This window comes from Carcharhinus amblyrhynchos, chromosome 19 (genome assembly GCF_965287045.1).
Source record: "Carcharhinus amblyrhynchos chromosome 19, sCarAmb.v2.hapA, whole genome shotgun sequence".
Lineage (NCBI taxonomy): Eukaryota > Metazoa > Chordata > Chondrichthyes > Carcharhiniformes > Carcharhinidae > Carcharhinus > Carcharhinus amblyrhynchos.
The window spans coordinates 40,727,572-40,745,327 of NC_137342.1; the positions used below are offsets into that span (position 1 = coordinate 40,727,572).

Here is a 17,756-nt window from a genome sequence, read left to right on the forward strand (position 1 = left end):
CAGCTCAACATTCTGAGATATAGATCCTTCAGGTGAGACAGAGGAGGGGGCAAAATAGGAGGGGCATTGCTGTGTTCGTTAAGGAGTCAGTTACTGCATAAAGGAGAGGTGCTAACTTGGAAGGGCATTGAATGACACTTTGTGGGCAGAGCTTGGGAATAAAAAAGGGGCAGCAGATTTCTTTAACATTGTTAGATGTTTCTTATAGATCCACCCCAGATAGTCAGGGGGATATTGAGGAGCAAATATGTGCACAACTCATGGAAGTGTGTAAAAACAATAACGAGTGTAATTATATTAGGTGATTTCAACCTTCCCAACAGGGTGGGATTTTCTGGCCACGTTCGTCCCAAAACCGGAAAATCCCACCCTAGGTCAATGGACCTTTGCATGATTCGCTCCCCACCATGGGTTAAGGGTGGGTTCCCTTGGTGGGTGGGACAGGAAATCTCCCCCCCCACCCCCGAGTATTAAGGGCTTGGATGGAATGGATTTCTTGAAATATGTACAAGGTCAATATGTAGAGGGCCCAACGAGGGAAGAATCATAGAATTCCTACAGTGCAGGAGGAGCTATGCTGGACCTAATTCTGGGGAACAAAATCAGGCAGGTGGTTGAGGTGGTGGTATGGGAGCATTTTAGTAATAGCAATCACAACATGGTACAGTTGAAGTTTATTGTGGATAAAGAAATAGGTTACAAAATAAAAGGTTTGGATTGAGGCAGAGAGTAAAATAAGGCAAAATCTGGCCAAGGTACTCTGGGGACAGCAACTAGTGGTGAAATCTACAGAAGAGCAGTAGGGGTGCAGGGCATTCAGAAATGAAATGGGGAGGATATAAGCCCAGCATGTTCCCTGTCGAGTGATAGGAAGGAGTAACAAGCCCAGAGAACCATGGATGATGAGAGATATTGAGGGTAGAATAAGAAGGAAAAGAAAGGCTTTTAGCAGGTACAAAGGGAGCAAATCAGCAGAGGCATTAGCGGAGTACAGAAAATGCAGGATGAAGCTTAAGAAAGCAATAGGAGAGCAAAGACACGATATGAGAAAGTTCTGGCTGGTATAAGTAGGGAAAATCCCAAGATATTCTATAAGTATATCAATGGGAAGGGGATAACCAGGGGTGCAATCTGTGGGTGGAGCCAGAGGACATCAGTAGGGTGTTGATCGAAAACTTCACATCTGTCTTCAGTGAGAGAATGAGGATGAAGATATGGAATTCAGGGAGACAGAGTGTGAGGCTCTTGAACAAATTGACATAGAGAGTGACATAGGAAGGTGTTGTCAGGCGTAAATGTGGATGAATTCCAGGTCTGGGTGAATTGTATCCCAGGCTGCTTGTGGGAGGCAAGGGAGGAGATTGCAGGGGGCTCTAACCCAAATTTTTAATTCCTCTCTGGCCACGGGGGAGATGGCCAGACGACTGGAGAACAGCTGATGTGCTTCCACTATTTAAGAAAGGTTGCAGAGAAAAACCAGGGAGCCACAGATCTGTGAGTCTCACTTCAGTGATAAGAAAAGTATTGGAGAAAATTCTGAAGGGGAAAATTTATCTCCACTTGGAGAGGCAAGAGTTGATCAGGAAAATCCGCATTGTCAGAGAGAGGTCATGTCTAACAAATTTTATTGAATTTTTTTGAAGAGGCAGCCAGGTATGTGGATGAGGGTAGTGCACTTGATATAGCCAACATGGATTTCAGCAAAGCGTTTGACAAGTGGGGACTTATGATGAAGGCAAAGGCACAGGGGAATTTAATAAGATGAATTCAAAATTGGCTTAGTTGCTGGAGACAGAGGCTGATGACAGAAGGCTGCTGTAATGACTGGAAGCCAGTGTCCAGTGGCAGACCACAGGGATCTATGCAGTGTCCCCTATTACTCATTATTTATACAAACAACATAGATGACATTATGGGGGTTTGTAAGTTTGCGGATGACACAAAGATTGGTTGGATGATTAAGATTATGTGTCTTGAGCTACAGGAAGGTATAGACAGAATGGTTAAATGGGCAACCTCTGCATAGTGTCTTCCGTCAACTTGGAGTTGGATTCGTCTATGCTCCATGACAGAAACAGGAAGTTGGCAGTGCAGCATCTCAGTGTGTGTCTCTGCTCTCCTCTATACTGTTCCACTGAGGTCCTTATCTGTGTTCTCTACCACCTGGTCCTCTGGCGAACGAACTATCCTTTCCCTTTCAGGCCTGGCTTTGGCCCACTGATGTCTGGCGGTTCGCCACGTACTGATCCCAACACTGCATGGCGGCCCAGGTAACGTGCAGTGCCAGTATCTGTGCTGCTAGCTGTGAGTGTCAGATCAAGTAGCGAGGCCGCTTCATCAGCGTGGCGGTGTACTCTCCCTTCTCCTTGGGCTAGTGCAGCCAGCCAGAAGCAGTAAATCTGGGGGAAATGCAGAGCAGTGATTCGGGCTGCTTGCTTGTGCCTGGAGAACAAGCCCTTGTCAGATTCACGGTCAACGGGAACCGGACATGTAACCAGTGAACGAATCGGTGAACACACGTTTCTCCAATACAACGTGCGCTCCCAGAGAGTGGAGGCTCGTCACTGGGCAGATCACCTTCAGGACAGTGTCAGTAATATACCATCAGGGCTTTGTCCAGAGCAATGCAATGAAACAGTGAATTGAACCTCCTTGTAAAAGCTTGCTCAGATCAACAGAGGATCTGGGGATCTGTTTCCCAGATAACAGACAGAGAGGGAATTCATCAAATACAAGTATTTCACCCTGGAGTTTCAGATGGAGGTAGCTCAGTCTGCTCCACAATGCGGAGGGTTTTTTAATTCATGCCCAACTTTCATTGCTCTTTTGGAAATTTAAATTTTGCTTCAATTGATGTGGAAAGCAGGGGTTGAGGTTGGAAGTGGGGGTGGGTGGTTGGGACATCAATTGTCGATTTCCATCTTCCATTGAAGTGTACAGCCCAATGTCCCCCTCACAACTCCCACCTCCCCCCTTCCCCAAATTCCCTGCAGGGCAGCAGTGAAGGAGAACAGCCTGATGAATATTCTGACTGACCATTGAAACTGTTCTTACAGCCTTATAAGGTGGCACAGTGGTTAGCACTGCTGCCTCACAGAGCCAGGGTCCCGGGTTCAATTCCTGGCTTGGGTCACACTCTGTGCGGAGTCTGCACATTCTCCCCGTGTCTGTTTGGGTTTCCTCCAGGTGCTCTGGCTTCCGCCCACAGTCTGAAAGATGTGCTGGTTAAATGCATTGGGCGTGCCAAATTCCCCTCAGTGTACCCAAACAGATGCCGGAGTGTGACGATCAGGGGATTTTTTCATAGTAACTTCATTGCAGTGTTAATGCAAACATACTGGTGACACTAATAAAGTATTTTAAAAAATTATAGCACCTTCCAAAATATCAAGGAGCCGGCCTTCTTGTCTAAGTAGCCATAACTTGACCAATCAAGCTGTGGAAGCTATTGAAAGGATGCAGAGGAGATTTATAAGGATGTTGCCTGGATTGGATGGCATGCCTTATGAGGAAATGTTAAGGGAGCTCGGTCTTTTCTCCTTGGAGAGACGAAGAATGAGAGGTGACCTGATAGAGGTGTATAAGATGTTGAGAGGTATAGATCAAGTGGATTCTCAGAGGCTTTTTCCCAGGGCTGAAGTGGTTGCTACGAGAGGACACAGGTTTAGGGTGCTGGGGAGTAGGTACAGAGGAGATGTCAGGGGTAAGTTTTTCACTCAGAGGGTAGTGGGTGAGTGGAATCGGCTGCCGTCGGTGGTGGTGGAGGCAAATTCGATAGGGTCTTTTAAGAGACTTCTGGATGAGTACATGGGACTTAATAGGATTGAGGGTTATAGGTAAGCCTAGTAGGTAGGGATATGGTTGGCACAACTTATGGGCCGAAGGGCCTGTTTATGCTGTAGTTTTTCTATGTCCTATGTTCTAAGCTCAAATTCAACTCTCTCGAGAATCAGCCACATTAACACACAATCAATTGGGCTAAACGGAGGGACTATAGGAAGAGGGTGCAATTGCTCCTGTTAATTTTAGGAAAATATCAGCACAGATTTCTGCATGTTCTAGCCATGTTGATTGTTGTTGCGCTAAAATTGTCGACAGGATGAATTTTACCGACTCCCCCTCCCTCTGTCTCACAGCAGTCTGTACAGTAAGGCTGAATCTCACTGAATGCCACTTCAACGGGAGTCAGAGCCGCACTATCACTGCATACTGAACCATCTGGTACAAGCTGGGGAGCCTGCTGTCTCCCAAACTGAATTAGCTTCACAATCACCTCCCTCACCATTTGTTAAGGAAGGTGTCTTGTTAAAGTAAGGCTCAGTTTCCACTCTGTGCCGGAGATTGATGTGAGCTCCGCACTTGTCCTCTGGGCTAGAGAGAGGAATTTCACCCTGGCTGCTTTGATTGGCCTTCAGCCAGCCGCTTACCTGCATCTCCAGTAAGCCCTCGTAACAGCTGATTCCCATGTAATAATATTAATACACCGCTAAGAATTATCATCCCTCTAAACTGGCTAAACACACCTACAAAGAAAGAACAAATTTATGTTGATACACCAGTGCCTACTTTACTGCTGAGATACAGCCCAAAGCATTTCAATGAATTTTTTCTTCCAGTGGGGAAACATTTGTTATTTAGATTTGTGGGGTAATGTTATGTAGGTGTGTGTGGGGTAATGTTATGTAGGTGTGTGTGGCAGTGTTTGTTATATAGGTGTGTGGGGTAATGTTTGTAATGTGTGGCAGTGTTTGCTATGTAGAGGTGTGGGGTAATGTTATATAGGTGTGCGTGGCAGTGTTTGTTACATGTGTGTGGGGTAATGTTATGTAGGTGTGTGGGATAATATTTGTTATGTAGGTGTGTGGGACAATATTTGTCATGTAGGTGTATGGCCGTGTTTGTTATATAGCTGTGTGAGACAATGCTTCTTATGTGGCCGTGTGTGGCAGTGTTTGTTATTTAGGTGTTTGGGGTAACGTTATGTAGGTGTGTGGGGTAACGTTATGTAGGTGTGTGTGAGGTAATGTTATGTCGGTGTGCGTGGCAGTGTTTGTTACATGTGTGTGGGGTAATGTTATGTAGGTGTGTGGGATAATGTTTGTTATGTAGGTGTGTGGGACAATATTTGTCATGTACGTGTATGGCCGTGTTTGTTATATGGCTGTGTGAGACAATGCTTCTTATGTGGTTGTGTGTGGCAGTGTTTGTTATTTAGGTGTGTGGGGTAATGTTTGTTATGTAGGTAAGTGGGGTAACCAGTTATTCCTGTAAACAGCACTGAAATAAATAGCCTCTTTGATTTGGCAGCCTTGATCAAGCTTATTCAGAGAGCCAGTGCAGACATGATAGGCTGAATGGCCTCCTTCTGCATTGTAACAATCCTGTGATAAATTTGGACGACCGACTTTTCCTCAAAATGATTGCATTGAAGTTTTAACCAAATTTAAATGGGTAAAGGTTTTAATCTCATCTGAAAGGTAGCATCTCAGACAATGCAGAGCTCTCTCTGCACTCGAGTACAAGCCTAGCCTACGTGTGTGAAAATCCAGGTGTGAAGATTAAACCTTGCACCTCTGACACAGTGGCAGGGGAGATAGTACGGAGCCAAGCAAATAGGAGCTGGTGTATATGAGAAGGATAGGCAGGTTCCCCTGGTGATAGAGCGATCAGTATTAATTAAAAGCAACACCTTCAATGCATTAATCATTTCAGCAGCACACGCATCTTCAGTTCCAGTATCACACAGTTTGTGAGTGATGACCTGATAAGTTTTGTGTGACCATCACCTTCTATCCCGCTTGAGTTAAATTCTGTCACCATTGAGTCTGTGTGGACACCCTGCCACTCCTGATCTCTCTCCCCCAGTCATACCTGTCACCAATACACTGTATCTCTGAGGAAAATAATCTCACATTTACATTATCCTCTTGTGCCAGTGCCACTTAGCTTCTTTACAATGTTGGACATCTCAACAATAGATGTGGGCTGTTAATTATGTATTAATTGGGTATTTGATTGTCTGGAGGTGATAGTTATTAACTAGAGATTCACCTGTGCTCCAATGTAGAGAGAACATGTGGTTATTGGATTGAAAATGCACAATGTGTAATGTGTGTCCCCGTAAACAAAAGCTTGGACCAGATTCCAGTTCTAACTTGCATTGTTTGCCCGTCTATAACATGGGCAATGCCAGTGCTGCTGCCTCACAGCACCAGGGACCCGGCTTGGAGCACTGTCTCTGCGAAGTCTGCACTATCATCCTGTGTCTGTGAGGGTTTCCTCTGGTTTGGCCCAGCCTGAGCCAGTTTGGAGTTTACTTGTTAGTGTCACAAGTAGGCTTACATTAACACTGCAATGAAGTTGCTGTGAAAACCCCCTTGTTGCCACACTCTGGCGCCTGAGGGAGAATTTAGCATGGCCAGTGCACCTAACCAGCATGTCTTTCAGACTATGTACTTGTGTGAGTGTTTGTATGTTAGTCCGTAAATGGAAATATGCACTTGTGTTGTGAGTGGATGAGTGTTTAAAGTTTATTTATTAGTGTCACAATTAGGCTTACATTAATACTACAATGAAGCTATTGTGAAAACACTCGAGTCGCTATTCTCCAGCGCCTGTTCAGATACACCGAGGGAGACTTTAGCATGGCCAATGCACCTAACCAGCACATCCTTCAGACCATGGGAGGGAACTGGAGCACCTGGAGGAAACCCACACAGACACGGGGAGAACGTGCAAACTCCACACAGACAGTCACCTGAGGCCAGAATCAAACCCAGGTCCCTGTGAGGCAGCAGTGCTAACCATTGTGTCACTGTGCTGCTGTGTGAGATTATAGGCAGGATTTTCCAGCTGCACTCACCCCAGAACTGGAAAATCCTACCAGAGGTCAATGGACCTTATCATGGTCTTTCTGACTTTGGGGGGAAACCGGCTACTCCACAAGTAGGTATTTCCATTTATAGGGGAGACCAAACCTACAATATAAAGTCGCTGCTAATAAATCCAAAAGACAATTCCAGAGGAATGTTTTTATTCGGAGCGAGGTTACAGTCTGGAGCTTCCTGCCACAAGGATTTAAGGGGAAACAGGATAAGGATGGGTGAAGGAGAAGATGATAGAAGGTTGTGTTGAGAAGGTTAGATGAAAAGAGAAGTTTGTGCGGAGCATTAACGCAGCCTTCGGTAGGACTTGGAATATTGTGTACAGTTTTGGTTACTCTGTTATAGGAAAGACATTGATAAACAGGAAAGACTGTGATGAAGATTAACGAGGATGTGGTCAGGAATAATGATATTCCTTGGAATGTAGGAAAACGAGGGGGGGACCTTATTGAAGTGTATAAAACTGTGAGGGGCGTAAATAGGATGAACGCACGTAGTCTTTTTCCCAGGGAAGGAGAATTGAAAACGAGCGGGCGCAGTTTTAAATTGAGAGGGATAAAATTTAAAAGGAGCCTAAGGGGCAACTTCTTCATGCAGAGGGTGGGTGCATATATAGAATGAGCTGCCAGAGAAAGTGGTTGAGGCAGGCACAATAGCAACATTTAAATAGCACTTGGATAGGTAAATGGATGGGAAAGGATTAAAGGGAGTTGGGCCAAACACAGGAAATTGGGACCAGCTGGGAGTCTACCATGGACAGCATGGACCAGTTGGGCAGAAGGGCCTGTTTCTATGCTGTATGGCTGCATGATTCTATTTGTGTGGAATGATCACTTTCTGCAGTATACATTCTTTGTAACACCACCAACCCCACCTCCCACCGCCCCCCCCACCACCACCAAGGTATCAGTGTTGTCTACTACATGGTGCAGATTGCATGGCAGCTGTATCGCTCAGCTTCTGTTGCCAGGATTGAAGGAAAGGGTGCAGGTGACATTCCCTTTCGGAAGCAGGTTCTTTCAAGGCTGTTTACTGATTTGGCTCATTTACCTCCTGAGTGACTCTGAGCTGCTGCTTCGAAGGAAAGGAGAGCTTTTTATTGCCCGTTTGGTTTTCTCCCCCTCCCTCCTGCCTCAGGCCTCAGGTGGCGTTTTGTAAATGCTGGCCAACTCCTGAAATCCTGCTGAAGTGGCTATTTGTGTAGAAATTTGGTTAGACATACAAACACAGAAACTAGAAGCAGGAGTAGGCCATTCGGCCCATCAAGCCTGCTCCACCATTCATTTTGATCATGGCTGATCATCAAATTTAATATCCTGATGCCCCATTCCTCCCATATCCCTTGATCCCTTTAGCGCCAAGACTATATCCAATTTCTTTTTAAAATCAGACGTTTTGATCTCAACTTCTTTCTGTGGTACTGAATTCCACATGTACACCACTCTCTGGGTGAAGAAATTTCTCCTCACCTCAGTTCTACCCTTTATCCTCAAACTATGACCCCCTAGTTCTGGACTCCCCCACCATTGGGACCATTCTTTCTGAATCTATCCTGTCAAACCTGGTTAGAATTTCCTAAGTTTCTATGAGATTCCCTCTCACTCTTCTAAACTTCAGTGAGTATTTTGCTCGTCGACTTAGTGTCTCCTTGTATGACAGGCCTATTTTCTCAGGAATCAGCCTGGTATACCTTCACTTACTTCCTCTACACCAAGGACATCCTTCCTCAGAGAAGGACACCAAAATTGCACACAATACTGCAGATGTGGCCTCACTAACGCCCTGTACAGTTGCAGCAAAACATTCCTATCCCTATACTCACATTCTCTTGCTATAAACATACCATTTGCCTTCTTTACTGTCTGCAGTGCCTGCACACTTACCTACAGCGACCGATGCACGCGGACTCCAAGGTCTTGTTGAGTATCCACCTCTCTCAACTTACACCTATTGCTTGGGATATAAAGTGATGGTGGAGTGTTGCCGGACAAAAGCAAAGTCACTCCACGTGTGCCCACCCACCTCAGGCGATAACATTCTGCGGGCTGGCTAAGGTGGGGGGCAGAGTGGGATTCTGCCCCCTCACTGGGTGAGATGATCTCACCCTTGGCAGCTGCTGGCTGGGTTGAAGGCAGCAAGCGGATAGGATGGAAAGTGGGGGGATGGGTGTGGTAGCTGGCATTGAGATTCAGTCTTAGCCTCCCCCCACCGATCTGCAAAGAACAGCCTCTGAAAAAAGAACCCCTTCCTTCCCTTGAAGACTTTATAAAAATCAAGCTGCCCATTCCCATTTAATGACGAGGGCTGTGCAGTAACAGTGTCAATGGAGTCAGCAACAAACCTAATAGACCCACGGTTATCTCTTTAAATACGGCAGACAGGCTGGTGATTCTGGTGTAACCCCCCCCTCCCTTATCATGGAGTGAGCTCGGAGTTGGGCAGGAAGATGGTAGAAAGGGCACCTGACCTATTTTACAATGCCCCTCCTTCCCCCACTGCTGAAAACACACCCGGTGGAGCCGTGTAAAATGCAGCTCAGGGGCTTTGTAACCCACAAGGCTTAACTCCACTCTGGGCAGCGTGTTTGTCAACAGGTTCACTGGAGGAGTCTTGAAATATCCAGTCTCCCTGAAGGCTCCTGTGACTTTGGACAAAGTCACTCTGTACAGAAAGGGGCTCGGTTTCACTGGATCTTCAGTAGCGCGTCCCAGGGCAAAGAACAAAGAATTACAGCACGGGAACAGACCCCCTCGACCCTCCAAGCCTGCACCGACCATGCTGCCAGTCTGAACTAAAACCCCCTACTCTTCCGGGGACTGTTACCCTCTATTCCCACCCTATTCATGTATTTGTCCAGATGCCCCTTAAAACTCACTATCGTATCTGCTTCCACTACCTCCCCCAGCAGCGAGTTCCAGGCACCCACCCACCATCTGTAAAAAAAACTTGCCTCGCACATCCCCTTTAAATCTTACCCCTCGTACCTTAAACCTGTGCCCCCTAGTAACTGACTCTTCCACCCTGGGAGAAACCTTCTGACCATCCACTCTGTCCATGTCCCTCATAATTTTGTAGACTTTTATCAGGTCGCCCCTCAACCTCTGTCATTCCAGCGAGACCAAACCAAGTTTCTCTGACCTCTCCTCATAGCTAATGCCCTCCATACTAGGCAACATCCTGGTAATTTTTTTCTCTGTACCCTAACTCAGGCAACAGATTGTTTAACAATGATGGGTGTGTAATACACTGCAAAGCACAATGCACATTTCTGCTGCTCCAGCTGAGCTGTGCTTAACTTGCCATGTCTCCTTAAGCTGATGGATTGCCTTCGCTATAAGCGTCCTCGTGTTAATTACAGGTTAATTACTCTGGGTGAGGGAAGTTTTCAGATTCTCGACTGTTTGTCAATTTCCACTCCAGGTCAATATGCAGATTTCCCTCTGCAAAAATAATTAAACCCCGACCGCAAATGTCCAAATTCCACTCTTACTTTTAAAACATTTATAGCACTTTGAAGTCTGACATCTAATGCTGATTTCAATCTCAGATATTGAAAGACCGAGAGAGTTAGATAGATAGATAGAGAGATCTAGAGAGGGCTGGAAAGATAGAGAGATGGAGAGAGAGAGAGAGTGACAGAGAAAGAGAAAGGGATGAAATGCTGGAGAGAAAGCAAGTGTGAAACTGAGAGATAGAGAGAGAGAGACAGAGCAAAGAGAGGGAGGGAATGAGGGAGAGCAAGCAAGCAGATAGGGGAGGTGATGGTCTAGTGGTGTTATCACTACATTATTAATCCAGAAAATCAGCTAATGTTCTGGGAATCCTGATTCAAATCCCACAACAGCAGGTGGTAAAATTTGAATTCAATAAAAAATATCTGGAATTAAGAATCTACTGATGAACATCAAACCATTGGCGATTATCAGAAAAACCCATCTGGTTCACTAATTCCTTTCGGGAAGGAAATCTGCCGTGCCTACCTGGTCTGGCCTACATGTGACTCCAGAGCCACAGCAATGTGGTTGACTCTCAACTGCCCCCCACAAGGGCAACTAGGGATGGATAATAAATGCTGGCCAGCCAGTGATGCCCATGTCCCATGAATGAATATAAAAAAAAGGTAGATAGATGGATAGCTGGGAGGGAGAGGGAAATAATGATAGGGATACTAAGATAGAAAGGTAGATATATATGTTCTGCCAGTCTATGTGGATCTATCTGGTCGTGCCTCCTCTCAGGGACACAGTGGTATTGTGGTTATGTTGCTGGAACCTGGAGGCATAAGTAGAAATCCCATCACAGTGATTAAATTCAGTTAATTATCTGGAATTAAAATATTAGTATGAGTAATTGTGTTCAAGAAACTACCCGTTATCATAAAACTCCATCTGCTTCACCAGTGTCCTTCGGGGAAGACTGTCTTCACCCTGTCTGGCCCAAATATGACCTCCAGGCCCACCACAGTGTGTCCTCTGGAATAGCCCATCCAATAAGGCAACCCAACATCACCCTCCCGAGGGCAACTAGGGATGGGCAATAAAAGCTGGCTTTGACAGGGTCCCACATGTTTTGTGAATGACCTTCCCCATCTGTTCTGTCATGAACATGTATAATCTGAACATCACAAAGGTTGCAAATTGGGTTTCCAGCACCCCCTCCCCCAACCCCAAAACCCCCTGGACCTCTAACACCCCAACCCCATTGGGCGGCACAGTGATTAGCACCGCTGCCTCACAGTACCAGTGACCCTGGTTCGATTCCCGGTTTGGGTGACTGTCTGTGCAGAGTCTGCGTGTTCTCTCCGTGTCTGCGTGGGTTTCCTCCGGGTGCTCGGGTTTCCTTCCACAGTCCAAAAGACGTGCTGGTTAGGTGCATCAGCCATGCTAAATTCTCGTTCGGTGTACCCAAACAGGCGCCGGAATGTGGATTTTCACAGCAACTTCATTGCGGTGTTAATGTAAGCCTACTTGTGATACTAATAACTAGAACAATCAGAACACCATGAGGGCTGCAATTCGGGTCTGTATCTACCCCCACCCCCCACCCCAGCCCCAAACCCCTGCACCTCTAATATCCCGACCCCCAGCCCAAACCCTCCCCTACCACCGACTGTCCCATTGTCTCTGATGCTGAGTGGATGGGGAGCTCTCATACAGAGGGTTTGACCAAATCATCTGCGAGCCATCTGAAACAAAATCGAACAACAGCCACAAAGTCCACTCCAAAGTGAAAGCGTCTCTGCAGCGTATAACTGGGGCTGCATCACCTGAACGTTGCTAGCTCTTCCTGGTACTAACAACATAATTTGAAGCTGTTTGAAGATTGACCTGTGCAATTACATCCTGTCACAATCCTTAGCAGTAGGTGCAAGTCATTCCATTGCAAGTGTGACTTCCAATTAAAATATGGAGAGAATTGCTTTTTAATGTAGTCACGCAAAAAACGCCTGCCTTACAGTATTAATTAAATCTTGCTTATTTGAATGCTGTTAACTGTTCATTATCTCCCTGCTCTTGACAGATCAGAGGCAAGCTTGAGAATGAAAAAGACCTTTGTTTAAATAAACACAAGGCATTAAGCTAGAAATTTTAATTCAAAGAGAAATTGAAATCAAATACAAGGACATTTCCCTTTTTACTCTCTCCTGTTTTATTCCCTTTTGTCCTCTCTGGCTACCCCTCTCATCCCCTGCCTGGGGGTTTTCTCAGGAAAGTGTGGCCTGTCTCCAGCGCCCATTCCACAGTTGGAAGTTTGGAGTGCACATTGCTTGCCTCTGGGATGCTTGGCCTTTGTTCAGTTCACACGTGCACATTCCAAAGAGGTGTTGTGGAAAGAAAGGTGGGCGCTGCATTTATATAGTGCCTTTCACATCCCGTGCAGGAAATCCCAAAGCACTTTGCAGCCAGTGAAGCATTTTGAAAAGCGATCATTGTTGCAATGTAGGAAAATCCTCAGCCCAAGTTGCACACGGCAATTTCCTTATGCTACAACATGGTGATGACCTGGACAGCATGGACAAGTTGGGTCGAAGGGCCTGTTTCCATGCTGTAAATCGCTACGACATGTAACAGTCTGCTTTTGTGACCATAGGGATAAATAATATGGCCAGAACAATGGGAAGAACCTCCCCTTCGCTTCCTTGAATTATTGCCATGTAACATTTTATGTCCACTTGAGAGGACAAACATTCATATCACATCCGAAAGACAACACCTCCAACAATGCAGCACTCCCTCGGCGCTGCACTGGCGTGTCGGCCTAGATTTCAGGCTCTGGATTGGGACTCCAACCTTCTGACTCAAGGGCAAAATTGGAGGAGCAGGGACAGTGGCTGATTTTTCAGCCTCTTTAACCCTGAGGTGCTGAGGGCCGAGTGAACAGATCGGTGTCGATGGACGTGTTTGTTCTCTTGGACGTTGCTCTCCCCAGGCGTCTGATACAGTTATAGATGTGACACAAAAGGCTGGTACCCCAGACCCAAGTAAAAGGAACTGCCATAGAAAGAAGCAGAGAAAATGCACCAAAATATGAGGGTAGTTTTGCAAGTTCCTTAAAGTGGAGCTCATCCCAAACTCTAATTCGCACATTCTAACTTGCATCAAGTCCTTTTTAGCCATCAGCCCTGACGTATGTTGTCCCCAGGTCTGGAAACACCTCGATTTTAAATTTCTTATCCACATTTTCAAATCTCTCTTACCTGGACAATTAAAGGATAACGGTAAAATCTTCCATGAAACATGCCCTCCTGATCTCCTTAAAGCTGATTAACAAAGGAGAAATATCTCTTGCTGATATTATTAACACTTCTGTTGTTTGGAGGGCCGTTTGTGGGGAGAGGGGGGAGGTCTTGCCTTCGTTTCTCTTGTTGGGTAGAGGCCCTACAAGCCAGGCATCTGGTATTCCTCTCTCGCATTGGCACGGGACTGATTACACTGCCTCTGCTTGGTGAGGTTCAATAACCACTTCAAGAATATCTTGTGTTTCTAGGGGATTTTCACAGTGACTTCATTGCAGTGTTAATATAAGCCTATTTGTGACACTAATAAATAAATAAACTTCAAACTTTAAAAACTTTAAACTTCCTCGTGCTTTTCCAGTCCAAAGATGTGCAGCTTAGTGGATTAGCCATGCTAAATTTCCATTTACTGTCCAAAGATGTGCAGGTTAGTGGATTAGCCATGCTAAATTTCCATTTACTGTCCAAAGATGTGCAGATTAGTGGATTAGCCATGCTAAATTTCCATTTACTGTCCAAAGAAGTGCAGGTTAGATGGATTGGCCATGCTAAATTGCCCCTTAGTGTCCCAAGATGTGTAGGTTAAGGGGATTAGTGGGGTAAATACAGAGAGTTATGAGGATAAGGTGGAGGTTGGGGAGGGTGTTGGACCAGGGTAGTTATTGAGGTGGTGCAGACCTGATGGGCTGAACAACCTCCTTCTGCATTGTAGAGATTCTATGATGATATGATTCACATACAAAGAGGCCACCAGACATAACTTGAGGCTTAAGCCATCGGGAGATATTAGGATGGGTGACTAAGTACTTTGATGCCAGTCCGAGTTTGTCTGATAACGCTGCTATGAATTGCCTTGGGATATTTTACTACATTTGAGGTGCTACATAAATGCAAATTGGCATTCATCACTAATCATTAACCTCCTTGTTCAACCACACTTGGGCTCCTGATGCATCATCAATATGACGGGCTTCATATTGTTAAATATAAAGTTGTCCACAATGCATTTTTAATCTCCTTTCTCTTAACTTTGTTTCTCTTCATTTCAGGACTGAATCTGTGGCGGAGAAGATGCTTACCAACTGGTTCACGTTCCTCCTCTATAAGTTCCTTAAGGTAAGGTTATAAAATGGTTTCTTCTGGGTCTGTTCTCACTTATTGGCTTTGTTTATTCTCAGGCTCGTTCTGTGGGTTGCAGCCAGAATATTTCTCCGAGAGAGGGAGAGAATGAATGGAAAGACATTAGTTTTTACAATATTGTGCAATGTGCTGCTTTGGGATCAACTAATTAACTGAGCGACAGCTGGCACAGTTTTTATAAAACTAAGCCTACATTTCTTCACATTACTGATTTCTTTGCTTGGGATTTTAAATTCTAAGAATTTAAACCTCAAACATCCACCGCAGTGACAGTGGCATGTACCACCTACAACCTGCATCGCAGCATCTTACCGAGGCTCCTACAATAGCACCTTCCAAACTCTACAACTTAGAATGACAAAGGGTACATGGGAACACTGACACCTTATCCAAATTACACATCATCCAGACCTGTATATATGTCATTGTTACTTCATCACCATTGGGCCCAATGCTGGAACTCCTTCCCTAACAGCACTGTGGGTTTACTGTTAAAAAGTGGGAGTTGATCCCTCCCCTCTGAGAACCAACACTGTAACAGCCAAAGAGGAGTACCTCGCCTTATAATCCGTAAAAAGTGTGTGTGAAGTGATGTGACCTGCTCTTCTAGTGGTTAAATACAAAATAAATCCCTGACGCTCACTCTTAAATCAACATGTTACAATTTATCTAACAGTGAACAAATAAACAAATACTAACAAACCGAATAAATCCCTTCTAACTATTAACTATTCTTGAATAAAACAAGATTCTAATGGTCCACTGTTCAAATCAATATAATTCCCATTCATGAGCAAAGCAGAATTTAGTCACTGTCTAAAGTATAACCAGATTTTGTGTCTTCCAGAATATTCTGGGCCTTCTCTGTTGATTCTTCTGTCTGGAACTACTTTCTTCTTTGCTACCTTTGTTACCTAGATGGTGCTTTCTCTAAGACATAGATGACGCCATGAGAGCCAGCGATCCTCTCTCTCTGTAGGGAGAGAGAGATCTGGGAGCTGTTAGCTCTGGCAGGTGGCAGTTGCTCTCCTGTCTTTGTCCCACTACTCCCTTCTTTTATACCTGTGATGACACATCAATATTTCCCACAATAGGATTGGTCCCAGGTTGTCAAAACCATCAGATTTAATAGGTTCATGGAACCTAAGTATCTGATTCAAATTGATTGGCCAAATTCAAAAACCTGTTGTCTTGATAAAAACTGCTGCTTGGCCGTTCGATATAAATGTTTCAGTTTGGGCTCTCTGTGTACTTGCATTTTCAATCTCTCGGCAGAGAAGAAGCACCACCTTTTACCGGGACCAGACAATGCATTCCTCCCCCGTAGGATTTTACAATTTTACAAACAGCAAATTCAAATATCATGCCTCCGAACCTAACCAACTTTGCAACACAATCTGGAAGTATGGTGGAGGTGGGTTCAATCGAGGTGTTCAAGTGGGTATTAGAAACAATGTGCAGGGCTGCGGAGAAAAGGCAGGACAATGGCACTAAGTCATCATACTCATTTGGAGAGCCAGTCCGGACACGGTGGGCTGAATGGCCTCCTTCTGCGCCATCGCAATTCTGTGATTTAGTACCACATCGACAGCAGTTGTTCAGGAGAAGGCTTGTCAGTGATGCTCATGTCCCCAGAATGAATTGATTTTTTTTATATATACAACCTTGGGTGACATAGTGTTCCAGGGAAAGGAAGGTGACCGATTACACAAGGTTTTATGATATCGGAGGAGCCAAATTCATTATACTTTCTTGGTCTGTGGATGCCACAGTCAATTAAACTGTGCCCTGTATGGAATGAGTACACAGCCCAGGAAAGCTCTAGGCCGGAGTCGTGGAGAGTTGGCTGAACTCAGCCCAGTAAATGATCACAACAGTTTTGCTTTGGTGTTCATCTGTAGGCACAGTAAGAAGTCTCTCAACACCAGGTTAAAGCCCAACAGGTTTATTTGGAATCACGGGCTTTCGGAGCACTGCTCCTTCATCAGGTGAGTGGTTCTGGGTAATGTGGGTTCTGAGGGTTGGGGGAGGGGGTGGTGGTGGGAAATCACCATTCTCTGTACCATTTTTCTGAAGCCTCAAGTGAGTAGTTGTCCTGTTTTTGCGGCTGTACTAATGCTGGCTGCTTTCATTTTCCCGTCTTGACCAGGAATGTGCGGGGGAACCTCTGTTCATGCTGTTCTGCGCCATTAAGCAGCAGATGGAGAAGGGACCCATCGACTCGATCACCGGAGAGGCTCGCTACTCACTCAGCGAGGACAAGCTTATCAGACAGCAGATAGACTACAAGACACTGGTAAGTCCCGAACCTAACGGGGAGCGAGTCGGGATGTGAGAGGGTGGGACTTGTGGGGGGGGTGGAGGGGGTGATGGTGATGGGAAGAGGATCGTGTGAGCAGTTTTGGTGATGATTGGGGCAGTTTGTGTAGCTCACAGGAGTGAATATTCCTGTTAAGATGGGTTGGGTGCTGATACATCCCCAGATGAATTGCCTCCAGCCATACTGATGGGAGCACTCACTTTGGAAGCTGTTCTTGTGCCAAAGAAACATGTGTGATTGGCCTGAGAATCTTTGCTGCCAATCAGTGGAAACAGGATGTGGTGATTTCATTTTAATTTGCATCCCGTCCCTCCTCTGGTCAGTTCCTTGCTGAGTTGGGTGGAGTGTGATGAGGGCACAGAGCATTGGTTGGTCAACAATGCCCTATTGTAGCTTTGATTTGATATGATTTGATTTATTATTGTTATATGTATTAACCTACAGTAAAATGTATTGTTTCTTGCACGCTACACAGACAAAGCATACCATACATAGAGAAGAAAAGGAGAGAGAATGTAGTGTTACAGTCATAGCTAGGGTGTAGAGAAAGATCAACTTAATATGAGGTAAATCCATTCAAAAATCTGATGGCAGCAGGGAAGAAGCTGATCTTAAGTCGGTTGGTACATGCTCTCAGACTTTTGTATCCTTTTCTCGAAGGGAGAAGTGGAAAAGA

At 45.3% G+C, this 17,756-nt stretch overlaps 1 protein-coding gene across 4 annotated transcripts in view; it reads left to right on the forward strand.

Annotated features, from left to right (window-relative positions):
- The window catches only part of plxna4 (plexin A4), a 641,164-nt gene that overhangs the window by 568,691 nt on the left and 54,717 nt on the right, over positions 1-17,756 (forward strand). For all 4 annotated transcript variants that reach the window (XM_080207652.1, XM_080207655.1, XM_080207653.1 and 1 more), the window contains exons 23-24: positions 14,670-14,736; positions 16,910-17,056. In XM_080207652.1, coding sequence (XP_080063778.1) covers positions 14,670-14,736; positions 16,910-17,056 — 214 coding nt within the window. The remainder of the gene's footprint in view (positions 1-14,669; positions 14,737-16,909; positions 17,057-17,756) is intronic.